This window comes from Mastigoproctus giganteus, chromosome 13 (genome assembly GCF_048544385.1).
Source record: "Mastigoproctus giganteus isolate SK-2022 chromosome 13, ASM4854438v1, whole genome shotgun sequence".
NCBI classification, from domain to species: Eukaryota; Metazoa; Arthropoda; class Arachnida; order Uropygi; family Thelyphonidae; genus Mastigoproctus; species Mastigoproctus giganteus.
In genome coordinates, this window is record NC_143587.1 from 56,441,547 (window position 1) to 56,460,993 (window position 19,447).

Here is a 19,447-nt window from a genome sequence, read left to right on the forward strand (position 1 = left end):
GGAAAGTTTCGGTAAAACACAAGTAGTTGCTCTTGACATCTCAAAGGCTTTGTTGTGTTTCGTGTTTGGCATAAAGGTCTTCTAAACAAGCTTCCATCTTATGGTTTGCCAACTGTTTTTAGTAATTGGTTATCCAGTTTTCTCTCTGATCGCTCACCGAGGGTGGTGGTAGATGGCTCTCTGTCTTTTAACTTCTCCACTAATGCCGGTGTCCCCCATGGTTCAGTTCTTTCTCCCACTCTTTTCCTCTTGTAAATTAATGACCTTATTCCATTGACTGGAAATCCTATCCATAGTTTTGCCGATGATAGCACATTGCATTCTACTTTCCATTTTGAGAAAACTTGCCATGTTCAATCAGCTTCAACTTCTCGAAAATCTGCTACCAATTCCTTAAATGCCAATCTTTTGATAATTCTCCAGGTAATTTTGTGTGGCAAAGTGTGGCAAAGACAACTTAGTTGATTTCAAGCCTTCTAAAACTCGGTCTTGTCTTATATCTCGCAAAAAGGATTCTTCTGCTCCTATGCTTATCTTTAGTGACACTCCAATTTCTAGGCAAAATGATATATCTCTTTTGGGGATTACCTTGACTTCTAATCTCTCTTGGCACAAGCACATTACAAATATTGCTTCTTCTGCATCTAAAAAACTTGGTTTTCTCTTTCGCTCTCGGCGTTACTTTTCTTCCAAACAGCTGCTCATTCTGTATAAATCGCAAATCTGCCCTACCATGGAATATTGTTCCCACAGCTGGGGTGGTGCTCTCAAAACCTCTCTCAGGCTTCTTGATTCCATTCAGAAGAGGAGAGTTAGGTTAATTAATGACTCGTTTCTAACAGAGTCTCTGCACTCGCTGTCTCATAGACATACTGTTTCTGCTGCATGCCGCTTCTACAGATACTTCCATGGGCACTGTTCTTCTGAATTAGCTTCTAAAATTCCTGCTCTCTCTTTCAAAACAGTCCGAACACATTCCGCCACCAGCCAACATCCAATTACTTTCCAACTTCAAACTCACAGAACCAACTTTTCATCTTCCTCATTTTTTCATTCAACTGCCGTTTTCTGGAACAACCTTCCTTCATATGTATTTCCTGAAAATTACAATCTACAGAAGTTCAAGTCCAATGTCAACAAATATCTTCTTTCGTCTTCTCAATCTCCAACCCAAGCACGGTACTGAGTACTATAGGTTCTCACACCTCTCGTGTTTGGGGTTTACATAAAAAAAAAAAAAAAAAATCACACAGAGGAGGATGAAAGGGCAACACAGGTAATTATAGACCTGTTAGTTTAACTTCTGTTCCAGGAAAATTAAAGGAGGCACTGGGAAAAGAAGCACTACAGGATCATCTAGACAAGACTTCAGTTATAGCTTGGACATAGCATGGTTTTGTTAAGGGAAAGTCTTGCCTGACCAATTTGATTGGATGCTATGATGTGGTCACAAAGGAACTGGATGCAAGGAATAACTTTGATATCATATATTTGGATCTTAGAAAGGCTTTTGATACTGTTGCACATGGAAGACTGCTGCACAAATTGGAACAGTATGGCACTGGAGGCAAATTGCTGCTATGGATAAAGGGATGATTGAGTGGGAGAAGACAGAGAGTGGTAATCAATGGACACTGCTCGTCGTGGACTAATGTTGTTAGTGGTGTCGCTCAGGGTTCGGTGTTGGGTCCATTGTTGTTTTCTGTATTTATAAATGGTATTGATGATGGTATATCAGGCTTAATGTCCAAGTTTGCAGACGATACGAAGGTTGGCAGGGTTGTTAAGGACACTAGTGACAGTACGCTGCTGCAACAGGATCTAGAAAAGTTGAGCAGATTGGCTGAGAGATGGCAAATGAAGTTTAACATTGACAAATGTAAAGTACTACATATGGGAAGCAGTAACCTCCAGAGTAACGTATCAACTCTGTGCTACCACACTGAGAGTGTAGTGAATGAAAAGGACCTGGGGTAATTGTGCAGGCAGATATCAAGTTTTCTGAGCATTGCAGACAGTCTGCAAGAGTAGCTCATGTCTTGTCAATGATATACAGGACTTTTTCTAGCAGGGATAAGGAGGTGATTATCCCCTTGTATAAGGCAGTGGTCAGGCTACACTTGAGTACTGTATACAGGTCTGGTGGCTTCATTTTAATTAGGATGTAGAGCTGTTGGAATGAGTACAGAGAGGGGCAACAAGATTAGTGAATGGAACAAAGGGTTGCTCTTACGAAGAAAGGCTTAAGTTTTGCAGATTACAGTGTCTGGAGACTAGGCACCTGCGAGGTGATCTGATTGAGGTGTATAAAGCCTTGAATGGTTTGAGTATGCTCAATGCTGATGGGATTCTTCCTCTTGCTCTAAATTGAAAATTTCCTCTCTAAATTGAAATTGAGGAAAGACAGTTGTAGGATAGATGTGCAGAAGTTTGCCTTTAGCCAGCGGGTAGTATATTGGTGGAACAGACTTCCATCTTTTGTTATGGAAGTTGAGAGCCTAAATAAATTTAAGGCTGAGCTGGACAGGTATTTGGAAGGAATGGAGGGATGAAATGAATGGGAGCGTTTTTTTTTTTTTTTTGGATGATGGTGCATGAGCTTGCTTTCTTGCATTGTATGCCTCTACTAATGATAATGCTGATTTCATTTTTAATTTTTCCCGGTAGTATCCTCATAAATAAAATGGTGATCGTGGATCTTTGCGAAATTTTTGGTAGTAGAAAATTTACCATTGTGATAAAAAGCAGTGTTTCACTCCTTGGCAAATTGTACTTGGCTTCGTTACAGCGGAGTAGTATAAACAATGTCACCTATCCTCTCAGGGCCCACTTAGTTTACACAAAGTGAAAACAGTATAAACAGACAAGAAAGTAGCACATACATGATTAAATGCACAATTAAGAAGGTTCAAGTAACAGCAACTATTAATTCCAACTCAGTGACTTGTGAGCAATAAATATATTTCTGTCAAATTGTTCCATGCTGTTGCTGGGTTAACCCTTTCATGAGCATTTATGTCCAAGCTTTTATAAAAATGAAAACTTTGTACACAATTCCCTTAAATATTGATTTATTCTTGTTTTGACTTATTGTCCAGTATTATAGTAATATTATTGTCAAAAATCAAACTAAAATTTATTAAAAAAAAAAAAAAAAAAACTGTGAAATAAATCATAAAATAAGGTTAACAAAATGAGTTTTTTTTAAAGCAGTAATATACCTTTTAAAATCTTCTGACATCAACATTTGCTAAGATTGTGTCAGTAAAATTATTCTTGTAGAGATGGAATCCTTCATTCTACACTCCACCTTAAAATCTCTTCCTTTATCTAAACCTTGGTTTTCCAATAAATGTGCTAAGGCCGTCCAAGAGAAGTATGTTGCATATCGTAATTGGCTTTCTTCCAAATCTCCAAGTTCATTTTCTGCCTACACCAAAGCTTGCAACAATTTTAAAGCAATTGTTAATCAGTCCAAACTAGATTTTGAACAGGCTAAGAGCAGAAAACTTGCTTTTTATCCAAATGGTAGCCGAGCATTCTGGTCTCTTGCCAAAGCAACTTTTGAAGCGAATGAAAGAGCCAATGAAAAAGACTCAAATTTAGAAGCCAGTATTGCTAAAATTTTTTCTATATCTGCAGAAATTTCTTCAATGCATCTTGTAACTGTTCTTTGGGACAAACTAATGTCTTCGAACTCTTCATTCTTCTCTGGATACAAAATATTAACAACAGAGGTTAAACACTCCTTGACAAATTCACCATCAGAGTAACTTTTTGAGCTTGTCAGTTTTCTCTGATACAATATAACTCACAGGCAAAATGTTGTCAGAAAATTTCTGCCCAAGCAACTCTGCATCCTTCCTAATATGAGGCCTCCAGACCTGTATGCAGTACTCAAGGCATGGCCTGACCATTGCCTTATACAAAGGGATAATCACCTTCTTTTCCCTACTAGCAAAATTCCTGTATATCATTGACAATACCCCATGACCTGCTCTGGCAGCCTGTCTGCAATGCCCAGAAAACTTCATATCTGACTTCACAATTACTGCCAGATCTTTTTCATTTTCTACCACCCTAACTGTAGTACAACACAGTTGTTATGTTTCTCTGGGGTTATTTTTACCCATATGCAGTACTTTGCATTTGTCAATGTCAAACTTCAGTTGTCATTTCTCAGCCCATCTGACCAGCTTTTCTAGATCCTGTTGCTGTAGCATGCTGTCATTACTGTCATTAACAATCCACCAACCTTTGTATCATCTTCAAATTTGGACATTAAGCTTCATCAAGATCATTGTTAAATATACAAAACAACAATGGGTCCAACACCGAACCCTGGGGAACTCAGCTAATAACATTAGTCCATGAAGAGCAGTGTCCATTGATTACCACTCTCTGTCTTCTCCCATTCAACCATCTTTTTATCCATTGTAGCAACTTTCCCTTACTGCCATACTGCTTCAATTTGTACTCTAGTCTTCCATGTGCAACAGTGTCAAAAGCTTTCCTGAAATCCAAGTATATGATATCAAAATTATTTTTTGCGTCCAGTTCCATTGTAGTATCCAATCAAATTTGTCAGACATGATTTTCCCTTAATATACCCATGCTGTGTCTGAATTATTACTGCAGTCTTGTAAATTATAAATATAATTTATTTATATTTATTCAGATATGTATTTAGACATTCCTAGTAACTCATCTGCCAAACTCATTGTAATTAATTTTGTATTCTTTATAGGTTATAGTTTTGCGAGAACTGGCTGTTTCCACTCCAACTTTCTTCTTTCAGCAAGTGCAGCAATTTTTTGATTGCATATTTAATGCAGTAAGAGATCCAAAGGTATGTATTTTACAAATTTTAACTTCGGTTAAGGAAAATATTGGATTTAAATACCTTCTTTTGATTTTTCAGGCACTTCGCCTTGTTTTTTAAAATAAATCTAAACCAACATGAAATGTAGAAATTCAATCATGATTAAAGGGAGAATGCATTGGCAGTGCTGCTATCTTTTTTTTTTTGATAACTTAGCTGTGTTAATAACTTATTTTTATTAACTACATGATTTTATTCTTATTCTTTTATCAAGCCATTGATTAAATTTGGAAATGAAAAACTTGGCACCATCAAGTTACTGAAGTGATCACCTACAAAATTGCTCCAGTAATATTCCATTTAAAAATAATAATAAAATGGAATATTCCCAGTGAAAAACAGAAACATAATAAAGCATGGGATATATTTTTCAAGATGATTCATACATTTTATGGATAAAAGTAAAGGCCTTTAACTCCTTTTTCCCCTTCTCATGTGGTCAACATCAGACACTTTTCCACTGCTTTGGCAGCTGCCAGAAAATTTTCCATGACTACCAGGATACTTTTAATTGCCTTGGAATCAATGTTAAAAAAAAAGTCACTTTAGAGATAAAGTATTATGATAGGTTTTATTTAAAATGTGGAGTATAGATAATAATCTATTGGTATTTAATAGGAGACAAGCCAGTTTTCAGAGTTTACTGACTGATACATACACATACCTGTATTTTTTTATTGGCCGATTGCATTCATTAACATTGGATGAAAAATGGTAATCATGAACAAAATTTTCCATAGCTGTGTTTGGAAACCTTCGATACAGTACATATATGCCTGTTTTACTTATTAAAATTATTAAATGACATACAATATTTAATTAGAAAGGCAAGAGTATTGAATGCGGCCATAATAAACACATGGGAAAAGCTTGCTGTGAGCCATCAAGCAAATTTGGTTCAGGAAGATTTTTTATTTCAAGGGCAACACAGCCTATATAGCCCATACATGATACTCTCCTTTACTTCAGAAAACGTTAAAGATTTAACTAATAAAAATTAATATCTATTGGTTAATTTTCAAAGCAATTAAATGTATGGAATGGCAACTCTAGCTTGCATTTCCAATGGATCTGCAGTTAAAATACAACCCCTCCCACCGTTAACAGTTTAGTAAAAGTTACCATCTCTGTCAACAAAAATTATTAAAGACCACCGAGAAGGTCGAGAATGTCACATAATTTGATAGATGACAAACCAATCATTTCATGGCAAATAACCAGCTTTATCTTTGTATTAAGTATTTTTATGTACAGTGAAGATACAGCTGTGTTTGTTTGCAGTTCTTCAAAAAAAATAAAAAATAAATTTGGAAAATTGGAGTCTAGCAGACTTTCTATCATTAGAAAACCATAGCATGTTTTACATTGAGCAGTTGAAAGTGCTGCCCATCAAAAACAAATATATGGACTGAAAGCAACCAATAATCATCAGCGCTATTTCAGTAATAAGTTTTGCATCAGTTTCACAAAAAAAAATAAATAAAATAGTCATTTAAATCAAGACTACATTTGGAGCCTAGTTTCATAAGGGGAAAGTAATCTATGCATTACTTTACTTTTTATTCCAAAAATTCATAAACTTTCATGATACGCTAAATAACAGATCATGGTACAGTCAGTCCTCGTATAACACGATAGTTGTGTTCCTAGAAAACCTCGTGCAATGCAAAATCGTGTAATATAAACAACAGGCCCTATGGAAAAAATAGGGTTAGGGGCCGACCACCCAAGATTGGACACACATTTTTAACCAAAACATTACCAAACACAATAAATAATCGTAATAAAACACTTACAGTTGAAAAATGTAAAATTAATAATTTAATCATTTAAATTTAGATTCTTACCTTAAAAGTAAATGAAGACAAGCTTGAGGGAAAGGGGTTGAAGCAGCGTAATTATGGGGAAAGTGGCGGCAGGTTGTCATCATTATCGGAACTGGGAGGTGGAGGAGATGCCGATGAGGACTTTGGACGAAATGTGGGCAGGCCAGAACTAGAGGGCTGCGGCTCATTTTCTGTCTCTTTCTTGGGTGTTTTCATAAAAAAGACATCTAGTTTCTGTTGTTTCGCAATCTTCCTCCTTTCACAAAGCAGCTGCTTATATGGCTCCAAAGCAGCTGCTTATATGGCTCCAAAGCAGATCGAATTGTATGAAGTGCTCTTCTGCTTCTTTCTGCATTATAATCGTTATCTGCTAGCCATTGCATACTTTTCTCAAATGAATTTAAAACTGAAGATAACTCTGAAGTAGAAAGCGGTTTTATAGTGACGTTCAGGCATTCAACTTCGTCTTTCTCATCTTCCACCTGCCCTCCAGCAACAAGTTGTTGCAGTTCTTCAGTTGAAAGTTCTTCTTCATGAGACTGAAGCAACTCTTCTAAATCATCTTCCTCCAATTCCTCAAAGGCAACGTGCTTTGCGAGGGCAACACAATGTGCTTTTAATTTAGGAAGCTCATTTACAGGATCAAAGCCTTTAAAATCACGAATAAAATCTGGTAAAAGAGGCCGCCAAACACCATGTAAGCATTCTTTTGTCACTTCGTTCCAGGCCTCCACAATTATGTAAATTGCATTCTTAATGTTGAATCGCTTCCAGAAGTCTTTAACTGTTGGTGCATTTTCGCCCTCTGTTTCTGCTATCAGCATCTTAAATGTCCGTCTTGTGTAATAGTGCTTAAAAACAGCAATTACTCCTTGGTCAAGTGGCTGGATAAGAGATGTTGTGTTAGGCGGTAAAAACAGGATTTTGATGTTTGGTGACAGTTCAGCAAGGGTTGGAGGGTGACTTGGTGCATTGTCCAAAATAATTAAAATCTTAAAATCCAAATTTTTCTTTTTGCAGTAGCTTCGAAACACATCCTCAAACAAATGTAGTAGAAGTTCAGTGAAGATCTGCCCTGTCATCCACCCTCTTCTGCTGTTCCTAAAGTAAACACCCAGGGTAGTCCTTGTGATCCCTTTTAACGCTCGTGGATTGGCTGCATGATAAACTATAACAGGCTTCAGTTTCAAGTCGCCACTTGCATTTGCTCCTAACATAACGGTAAACCTATCCTTAGCAGCCTTGTAGCCTGGAGCTCGTGCTTCCTCTCTCCTGAGATATATGTTCGTGATGGCATTTTTTTCCAATACAGTCCGGTTTCATCAAAGTTGAAAATTTGGTCCAGTGTATAGCCCTCTTCTCAACATGAATTGTTGAGGAGGCTTCCATCCTGCAGTGGGTTGATAATGGCTGCACTTTACTTTTTTTTTTTTTTTATAGCCCTCTTCCTCAATTAGTTTTTTCAGTATCGGCGGAAATGCCTTTGCTGCTGCTTCATCTGCACTCGCAGCTTCACCTGATAATTTCACATTATGGAAAGTGTGACGTTTCCTGAAATTGTTGAACCAGCCACTACTGGCAGTAAAGGGAGGCACTTCTTGAGGGTTTTCAGCTTTATTTCTCAGGTCTTCAAATATTGCCAATGCCTTTGCTTTTATCGTAAGCAAACTTGTTCCTGATCTCTTCTTTGCTTGACCTTCTATCCAAACAGATAAAAGACGTTCCATCTCTTCCAGTTCTTTGTGTCTTGATCTAACTGATTTTGTTACACTTTGTGTTGTTCCTGCTATGAAAGTTGCTTTTATTTTTTTCTGCATTCTTTCTAATTGTTCTCAGCGTTCCCTCATTTAGGCTTGTAGCACGCACAATATCGCATGTTCTTTCATTCCGGTCAAAGCGTTTCACAATTTCATATTTTTCTTCTATTGATATTGCTTTTCTTTTTCTCTCTGAAGTATTTTCACCAGAACGCTTCCTTTTCACACTTTTTTCAAGTATTTTACTCATTTTTTTGAGAATAGAGCACAATTATAAACTGAACAAAAATGAGCAGGCAAGCTTGATATACATAAACGCACAGTGAACAAGTAGCAACTGAATAAACGATGCAACGCCCGTGTACAAACTGAATAAACAATGCAGTAAAGGCGAAAACACACTATTCTCACATATTACATGCTTATGTTTTACTGGAGGTCACTACCATAAAACAATAAAAACAATTTGCAGTTTCCGGTTTATTGGTGGTTCCTGCTAGTGGAATCTGTTATAAACGGGTAGTAAAAGTCGATCTAATTACATTTGCGATAATACCGATACAGTAGCTGAAATTCTGTTGATTTTTACGTTATTATGTTAAATGTGTTTCCCCTTCCACGAAATCATAAAAACAAAATTTCAGAATCTCTTCATTCCTACTGTGTTGTGTTCAGTTGTGGTGATTCCGCCGCATTCGACTACCATTTCTTGTAAACACAAAGGCGAATCGTGCATAAGTGAATTCGGTTCGTGTTATATAAGATATCGTTCCCCTATTTATAAATCGTGTATGTTCGAATTCGTGTAATGCAAACACGTGTTATATGAGGACAGACTGTACACTGGTTATGAAATACTGGTATATTTTATTATTCATATGTAAAAAAGGATACTGAAAGTTGTACTATTCATTCTATTCCATAAAGTAGCATTATTAGTATTAACCATTTGGTGCAAGGAAGCTCAAGGCTTTTGCTGCACTAGCCAAAAAAAAAAAAAAAAAAAAAGAAAAGAAAAAAAAAGAAAGAAAAAAAAAAAGAAAGAAATAAAATAATAAAATAAATTACCTATTTAATAAAATAAAAATAAACTATGAGAGCACTATATAGGCAGTCAAAGAGGGCAGATGTGTTTTAAGTTAGCTTTGGTAGCTTAACTTCAGGGGATTAAGATCAGTTGTATAGTAGACAAAATTTTTGTTTAAAATTTGTTTAAATTTAATTTCTGTAATTTTTTAAAATTTTATTTCAATAACTTTCTGAAATTGATTTCAGTAATATTGTGAAATTAATTTCTGCAATATTTTGTAAATTTAATTCATAACTTTTCTAATGTATTTCTGCTAAGTTCAGTTCTTTCTGGTAACTTTAGTAGCTTAATTTTAACTTCACTAGCAGATAAAGTTTTGGTTAACAGTTTTAATTTTTGTAATGCTTTGTTAATTTAAATTCGGTAATACTTTGTTAATTTAAATTCTGTAATATATTGTAAATTTAAATTTGTAATCTTTCTTAAGTTAAAATTTTACATTAATAATGGTTGTTACAAGGTCTGCTTTCTACACTTCGTCCAAGGACATTGTGATCCAGACAGAAATGCCCATGGGTATTTACAATTATTGGTAATTGTAATTGTAAATTACAATTACCATTACAATTTGCCAATTATGGTTCTAAAGTATTAAGTTTTGAATTGCCGTTTCAATAGAAAACAGAAAATCTAAGGTAAATTACAAAGAGATTAAATTCTTACCTGCTGACAGTCTCCTCCTGCTGATGCTCCAGAAACCTGATGTGCATACAGGCAAGTGGCTGCCAGCAGTTAATTTATAGGAGAGGGATTACTCTAACAGCCAATAGGATAGTGCCAAGTTTTTATCCTTGATCTGGGGTTCTTAGACGCCTGGGGTTCAAGAAGCCCTGTCTTTTTAGGTGTAGTCTCCATACTTGAACACAGTATTCCAAGTGTAGTATTCTGTGAAGTTCTCCGAGCAGTGTACATCATGGGATTTTCTTTCTGCTTGTTTACATTTCTAAGACAGCTTCATATCAAACTGTATCATAACTCCCAAATCTCTTTCTTCTCTGCTGTTTTTATTCAACCCCACCAAGTGTGTAATAGAATGGAGTGAATTTAGTTAATTTTGGGGACTTTCCATTTTGCATGTGACTCTTAACAGCATACATTTTGTATATGACTCTCCATTTATACGGCTCTTAATATACTGAATTAGTATTTAAAGTCATCTGATTTATTGTTGTGAGTTGTTAGTGTGGAAATCATATGTTACATCATTCTTGAGAAATTTATTGAAGAGAATTTAATCATTATTAGATAAATTTTGTAATGCATGTTTCATATTTTTTTTTTTTTTTTTCAGCCTGTCATACGAGAAGGAGCTGTAACTGCATTAAGGGCAGCCTTGGTTGTAACTGCACAGAGAGAGACAAAAGAAACACAAAAACCTCAGTGGTACAAGGTGATTAATAAGAAAAGATTTTTGACTTTTAGAAACATGTCTTAGTTATACTATTGATTGTGTGTTTGTGTTATAATTACTCAATTACTTATTATTAAGAGAGAGAGAGAGAGAGAGAGAGAGAGAGAGAGAGAGAGAGAGAGAGAGAGAGAGAGAGCGAGCAACAAAAGAAACAAAACCTCAGTGGTATAAGTCAGTGTTTCCAAACCTTTTTCACATCATGGCACACACAGAAATAAGTTATTTGTACAGCATACTGGTAATAAGCTGTGAAAGATCTGGAGCAGCATATAGGGAACTCATAAAAAATTTTTTGTTGCATCTCTTTATATATATAACAGATATGTTGAGAAAACACAGAAACATAATTTTAGAGAAGTATATAATAGTATTTATTTATGACTAAAAGCTTTTAGAAAATTTTAAGAGAGATATTGAGCTTGATTATTTAAATATTTTTTTTACATAATGTTTAATGCTTGAAAGAGCTACCCACAATTCCCAGTCCAGATTTTTTAAAGATGTTCCCTTTAAATTCTTGAAAGTGATTATTGATGAAAAGCTTTGTTCATATAGGTAAGTGATAGCAAATGGTAGAAGAATATTTATTTCTTTTCCTGCGTTTGGATAACAGAATCTCTTCAAACCGAATGTCAATGGTGCAATCATGTTTTAAATCTTATAGCTTTCCTTTAATTGACAAATGTAATTTCAAAGTATCTTGCAATGATAATGTAAATGGATTTGAACCCAATTGAACTGTTTTATTTCAGGTATTATAAAATAATGATGAAAGTTTTCTTTAATCATGATGGTGCTCCCCAAGTTCAAGCTTTTCTTTAGGATTTAAATTATAGCATCAATTAAACATCACACATTACAAACAAACTGTTTTTACCTAATATTTCTAATGAAGAATTTTATCTTAGTATCCATTAACTTTTTTAGCACATCTGAATATGTTCTCGTAGGATCCTTGCTGTTTTAGATTAAATTCATTCAGATGCTCAAATATATCACTTTAGTAGTCCTGTTTTTGAAGACAATAATCCTTCAGAAAATTTGCATATTGAGAGTCATTGACAAAAATTATTTTTAATTCTTCTTTCAGTTCATAAACTCTTAACAAAAGTTTGGATAGCCAATGCACTTCAGTATGAAGCAGCATGGAATGATATTCTGATTCCATTTCTTCTCATAATGCTGAAAACAGGACTGTAGCAGCTTCAATTTTATTAGATTAATCATTTTGATAATATCTAATGTGGATTTCAAATTTAGAAGCAAATTTTTTGATATGAGAGCTTCTCTGCAAAGAAAATCTCTGGGAAACAGTTACACTTGAATCTCAGTGTTTTCAAACCGAACACTAGCCACAAAGCCTTTAATCACAAAGCCCTTTGGAACGAATAGATAAGTGAAATGGGAAATTTTTTTGGCTGATGCTGTATAAGCTTGCTTTCTTGCATCATGTGCCTCTACTAATGTTAATGGTAATCCTCCTGTCATTGCAGCTGCACCATTGATACATACACGTTCACTGTTTTTCAGGAAAATTTTATGTTTCAAAGTATTCATTTATCACCTTAAATATTTCATCTCTATTTGTTTGTTTTGGAAGATCTCTGCAGAATAAATAATGATCTTTCAAGCATTTCTCTTTAGGAATTCTGATTACTGCTATTAACTGAAGAACTACAGAAACTACAGTTACTGTAGTTTCATCATCTGTAAACTTTGAATATGAAAACTTTGCATCAGTGATCCTCTGGATTAGTATTGTTTCATTGTCAACTGACATGAGAAAGCATTGGCTAAGAGAGCAAAGAATGGAGACAAGGAATTTTTCATGTATGTGAATACAACAAAGAAAAAAGCTAATCAGATTGGACCGTTGTGCACTGGGTTTGGGAAAGTTTTAGATAACCCAGCTGATGTTGCAGATGAATTGAATAGGTACTTTGCATCAGTATTTACTGATAAAAGACCATGCTGAGAAGAGGCTGTGCAAGTGAGGCTGAGCCATATGAAATTAGTGTGTCGTAATTACAGATGATTATTTATTAGAAAACTTTTTGAGCATAAAGGCAAGTAAGGCTCCTGGAGTTGATGACATATACCCTGTAGTTTTGAGGAAAAATTTGAGGGAGTGTATTGAATCACTGAGTTTAATTATGAGGGCATCTTTGGACTTGGGGGAGATTCCTTTGGATTGGAGAAGTGCCATTGTATCACCAATACATAAAAGTGATTCTAAGAGTGAAGTTGGTAACTACAGAAAGTTTAGTCTGACTTCAGTGGTAGGAAAAATCTTAGAGGCAATGATTGAGTGCAATCCAGAAACATTCAGATAGATATGGCATTCCGAAGGGCATTCAACATGGTTTTTTAAAGGAAAATCATGTTTAACTACCTTAGTAGTCTATTTTGACACATTTACTCATGAGCTGGATTTAGGGAATAATTTCAGAATAGTTTATTTGGATTTTAGCAATGCGTTTGACTCGGTCCCTCACGAGAGATTACTGTATATGCATGAGCAGATTGAGATTACTGGTAAGATTCAAAGATGGATTGCTGCAGAGCAGAAGGTTATGATTAATGGATATTCTTCAGATTGCCTCTGAAAGTCAGGGGTGGGGTCGCTCAAGGATCGGTTCTTGGACCACTGTTGTTCCTCATTTTTGTAAATGACATCAACAAAGGATAGAAGGTGTGATGTCAAAATTTGCAGATGACTTAAATATTGGCAGAGTCATTAATCATCAGTGCCAAGCAGTGCTCCTTCAGGATGACTTAAACAGACTTCAGAAATGGTCAGAGAAGTGGCAGCTATGTTTTAATGCTTTTAAATGCAAAGTGTTACACCTGGAGAATAGCAACCTCCAAATAAATTGTACTATTGGTGGGGTGAATTAAAACAGTGGAGGAGGAAAGGGATCTGGGAGTTATAATGCAGGCAGATATGAAGTTTTCTTAACAGTGTAAACAAGTATCCAGTAAAGCCCATGGTGTCCTATTGATGATTTATCGAACATTATCCTGTAGAAATAGGGAGGGTTATAATTTAACTGTATAAGGCAATCGTAAGACCACATATGGAATACTATGTTCAAGTATGGAGATCTCATGTGAAAAGAGATATTGAGCTTCTTGAAAGTGTCCAAAGACAGGCAACTGGAATGGTGAGATTGGCAAAAGGATGACTGTTACAAGGAAAGACTCAGTGTGAGCTACAGAGCTTGGCAACCAAGCACATTAGAGGTGACTTGATTGAGGTTTATAAGGCTCTGAGAGGAATTAATGAAATGAATGAAGGTGAAAATCTCTGTTATAAAGAATTCCAGAATTATGGGTCATAAATTCAAATTTCAGGGGTTTAGGTTAGATTGTAGGAAGTTTTCTTTTAGCCAGAAAGTGTAGGTTTTCGTTGATTGCTGGAACAAATTGCCCTCACAGGTAGTTGAGGCTGACAGTTTGAATAAATTCAAAGGTCAGCTGGATAGTTACCTGTGTGAAGAGAGAAGCATGTAATTTGGATTTTCTTATGTGCTTGGTTTTTTTTTTTTTTTTTTTTTTTTTTTTGCCACTGCAGCAAAAGTCTCTGGCTTCCTTGCACTACATGGGGAATACTATTAATGTTATTATTATTATTCTGTAATGTTATTGCATTTATGACGTTGCAGTCAGATGTGTATTAATACATAGAAAAATGTCATTTATTGTAATCAGTGCTTCATTTTATGTTATCACTTTTTTTGAATTATCACAGTTTGCACACATGCAGTGAAAGTGATTCTAATATTTTAATATTTTCTTTATTTATTTTTAACTATTTGTATGGATTTCCAGTAACATTACAACAGCTTCATTTTTATTGATGGTTTTCTTGAAGAAATAGTAGACAGTTAAATTAGAGAGTTTTAGTTTGATTTATTTTAAAGTTTTCTTTCTACCCACTTCCACCTTTTTTATGTACATGTTTCTACTCTGTATCAATAAACATTGCTGAACAGCTGCATTCTTGTTTCTTCAGTTGTTATCAGTTTAGCTGAGTTTCAAAGCAATAACAACAATTGGCATCCACCAATAGGCACTTCGATTTTAGAGTTGATAAAATCATTTAGCATGCAAAAATTCAAATTTATGCATGCACACATATTTCTGCCTTGTCGGGTTGCTGACAAGCTAGCAAAAATGCTTGCTGGCGTTTTTCACATCTTCTGTTTGGAAGATATATATTTTTCAAAAGAGATATAATCCCATTTTATGTAATAAATGAAATGTAAAATTATTAGAATCTGACTTACCAAATAAAAAGATTCTTTTTTCATAAACCGAAACCCTCCTCACAAAATTAATTACAAGAATGATTTCTTTGAAAGTGCAAACATTTCCACAGTTTTCCATTTTTCTTTTTACCTGTTTTCAGGTAATTATTCTGGGAAAGACTTAAAATATTCCTCCCAAGGATGCCTTATTAGAAAGTAGTTTACAAAACTGATTAAGTTAATAATGTTACTTATAGGAAATGGATTAAACTCATAATGCCACTTCTAGGAAACTTATTAAACTAATAAAGCTGCTTTACTTCTAAGAAACTAGAACAACAATTGTATGAGAAAGGTGCAGGAGGCAGTTTTATGTCAATTGTTTCATTCCCCCAAGTATAGGGAGAATGAAACATTTCCACTTGCAGTATGCCAAACCCCATGTACTTTTTCTGACAGAATCTCAGTTATCTGTTGATTCAACTACTGCTCATCTCAGTTGCCCAAATTATTCACTGTATGATTCCTTTTGCCTCAAAGGTGGTATTTGTGCATGTGTCCGTTCCGATATTCCCTGTCAGAGACTTGGTAATTTGAAATCTCCTCTCGTTGATCTTCTCTCGCTTAAAATCTCTCTACCTCATTGTTTCAAATTCATCAGTTGTCTCTACCGTTCTCCCAGCTCCACTAATCACTTGGAGTTCTTTGACTTGCTCTCTTTGCAACTTGACTTTCTCCAGTCTAACTTTCCCAACAGCGAGGTGATTTTAATGTTCACAACTCCAGCTGGCTTCTGTTTTCTAGTCACACCGACTCAGCTGGTCAAGATGCTGAGGCTTTTTACAATTACTAATGACCTTGCACAGATTGTTCATTTACCTACAAGAATACCAGACAATCCTAACCATACAGCGAACACGCTTGATCTTTTTCTCACAAACAACCCTTCTAAGTACACGGTCAAAGTGAGTGGCCCTTTAGGCACCTCAGATCACAACTTGGTGATTGTCTCTTCTTCAATGGAGCCTTTATCTCATGGCTATTCCTAACTTTGTGTTGTTTGGCATTACAAGAATGCAACATGGGATGATCTGCGAGATTTCTTTTCTTCTTTTCCTTGGTTGGATTACTGTTTCAAAACTTCTGATGTCAACGTTTGCTCAGATCGTGTTAGTGAAATTATTCTTGTAGGAATGGAATCCTTTATTACACACTCCACTTTAAAATTTCGTCCTTTATCTAAACCTTGGTTTTCCAATAAATGTGCTACGGCCATTCAGGAGAAGAATGTTGCATATCATAATTGGCTTGTTTCCAATTATTCAGTTTTATTTTCTGCCTACACCAAAGCTTGCAACAATTGTAAAGCAGTTATTAATCAGTCCAAACTAGATTTTGAACAGGCTAAGAGTAGAAAACTTGCTTCTTGCCCTAATGGTAGCCAAGCGTTCTGGTCTCTTGCCAAAGCTATTGGCTGCAACTTTTGCCCATCTCTGCTCCCACCTTTGTCAAAACCAGATGGTTCTGTTGTCACTTCAGCCAAGGATAAAGCTCCCCTGCTAGCATCCCATTTTTCTTCCAACTCATGTATTAATGATCTTGGTAAAACACCTCCCACCATTCCCAACATGCTCCATTCAAAAGGATGTCAGAAGGATTTTGGCGAATCTTGATGTTAAGAAAGCTCCAGGTCCTGATGGTATTTCTCCACTTGTTCACAAAACCTATGCTCCTGAACCTACTCCTGTTCTTTGTCGTCTTTTTTCACTTTCTTATTCTAAAGGTGTTTTTCCTTCTGCTTTGAAATTTGCTCATTTCCAGCCAGTTCCTAAAAAGGGTGACAAATCCCTCCCATCCAATTATCGTCCCATTGCAATTACTTCTATTCTTTCTAAAGTAATGGAGAAATCAATTAACTGCCAACTCTTAAGCTACTTAGAAACCTTCTGTCTGATCAATGATCGCCAGTATGAATTCCATCAGTGTTGATCCGTTGATCCACTGACATTCTGGCTTATGTTACCCATTTGTGGACAAATTCAATGGAAAAGTTCAGTGAAACTCAAGCAGTTGGGTGCCTCCGTAGCCAGGTGGCCAGGAGCAGCAGTGTGTAGCACACACTTCTTGATTTGACCGTGGTTCGAGCCCACGAGCCACCAAATATGGAGGATGCGGAAAGGTCAGAGAAAGACCACCACATATCCCCGGAGCAATATGGCCTTAGTTGCTAATGCTCCTAAAAACCAAATAACAACAACAACAACAAGCAGTTGCTCTTGACATTTCAAAGGCTTTCGATCGTGTTTGACATAAAGGTCTTCTAAACATGCTTCCATCTTATGGTCTGCCAACTGTTTTTTGTAATTGGTTATCCAGTTTTCTCTCTGATCGCTTACTGAGGGTGATGGCTCTCTGTCTTCTAACTTTTCCACCAATGTTGGTGTCCGCCCCTGGTTCAGTTCTTTCCCCCCACTCTTTTCCTCTTGTATATTAATGACCTCCTTCCATTGACTGGAAATCCTATCCATAGTTTTTCCGATGATAGCACATTGCATTCCACTTTTTAATTTGAGAAACCTTGCCCTGCTCAATCATCTTCAACCTCTCGAATATCCGCTACCAATTCCTTAAATGCTGATCTCCAGGTAATTCTCCAGTGGGGCAAAGACAACTTAGTTGGGCAAAGGTAAAGAAAGCCTGCACAAGAAGCAGGCAAAAGTTCAATGAAATTTACCAGTAAAAGTACTTTGCCGTAACCGCATTTGTATTGTTACTCGCTCAGTAAACATACAGTGAGTGTTATCGGTCAGGAGTAAAAAGTGAATCCCATGGAAGATCGAAACCCTCCCAAAGTGTAGGGGGTAACCTGACCTTTTTTCTTCAGAATCACTGGTGGACTAGTGGATAAATTGTTTATTAAAAAAAAAATAAAGAGGCAAAGGAGAAGGAGTTTACCGGTGAAACTACGTTATGATTATTTTTTACGATGCCAGAACTTCCAGTATGACTCTGTTCGTGATTCAATTAGTGATTCTAAAGAAAAAAGGTCAGGTTACCCCACACTTCTTGAGGGTTTCAAGCTCCCATGGGATTCAACTTCTACTCCAGACCGATAACACCCACCGGCTGTTTACCTCGCGAGCAACAATACAAATGATGTTACGTCAAAGTACTTTTACCGGTAAATTTCATCGAACTTTTGCATGCTTCTCGTGCAGGCTTTTTTTACCTTAGCCCTTAGTTGATTTCTACCCTTCTAAAACTCAATCTTGTCTTATATCTCACAAAAAGGATTCTTCTGCTCCTATGCTTATCATTGACACTCCGATTTCTAGGCAAAATGATATATCTCTTTTGGGGATTACTCTGACTTCTAATCTCTCTTGGCACAAGTACATTACAAATATTGCTTTCTCTGCATCTAAAAACTTAGTTTTCTCTTTCTCTCTCTCTTGGCATTACTTTTCTTCCAAACAGCTGTTCGCTCTGTTCAAATCGCAAATCCGCCCTACCATGGAATATTGTTCCCACATCTGGGGCGGTGCCCCCAAAACCTCTCTCTCAGGCTTCTAGATTCCATTCAGAAGAAGACAGTTAGGTTAATTAATGACTCCTATCTAACAGAGTCTCTCCACTCGCTGTCTCATAGATGTACTGCTTCTGCTGCATGCCTTTTCTGCAGATACTTCCACGGGCACTGTTCTTCTAATTGGCTTCTATAATTCCCGCTCTCTCTTTCAAAACAGTCCGAACACGTGCCGCCGCCAGCCAACATCCATTTACTGTCCAACTTCAAACTCACAGAACCAACTTTTCATCTTCCTTGTTTATTCATTCAGCTGCCATTTTCTGGAACAACCTTGCTTCATATGTATTTCCCAAAAATTGAAGTCTACAGAAGTTCAAGTCTATTGTCAACAAATATCTTCTTTCATCTTCTCAACCTCCAACCCAAACACAGTACTAAATACTATAGGTTCTAATATCTTTCATGTTTTTAGGGTTTCATAAAAAAAAAAAAAAAAAAAAAATAGTTCTAGTACTTGATGAATTGGATACTGAGAATTCGATGAACTCTAATTCTTTTCAGAATCGATACATCTTACTGATATATCACATCACAGTATGTTTATTCCTAACAGTCCCCTGAAAAACCCTTATCTGTTGGCCCCATTCAAATTTAAAAAAATGCATCTGTTTATCACTGAATATAGAAAATAAAACTCTATAT

The 19,447-nt window shown here is 36.0% G+C and overlaps 1 protein-coding gene across 1 annotated transcript in view; it reads left to right on the forward strand.

Moving 5' to 3' along the window:
- The window catches only part of mTor (serine/threonine-protein kinase Tor), a 704,297-nt gene that overhangs the window by 69,579 nt on the left and 615,271 nt on the right, over positions 1-19,447 (forward strand). Inside the window, exons 4-5 of the mRNA XM_090387576.1 lie at positions 4,748-4,849; positions 10,847-10,945. Of these exons, the coding sequence (XP_090243702.1) occupies positions 4,748-4,849; positions 10,847-10,945 (201 nt within the window). The remainder of the gene's footprint in view (positions 1-4,747; positions 4,850-10,846; positions 10,946-19,447) is intronic.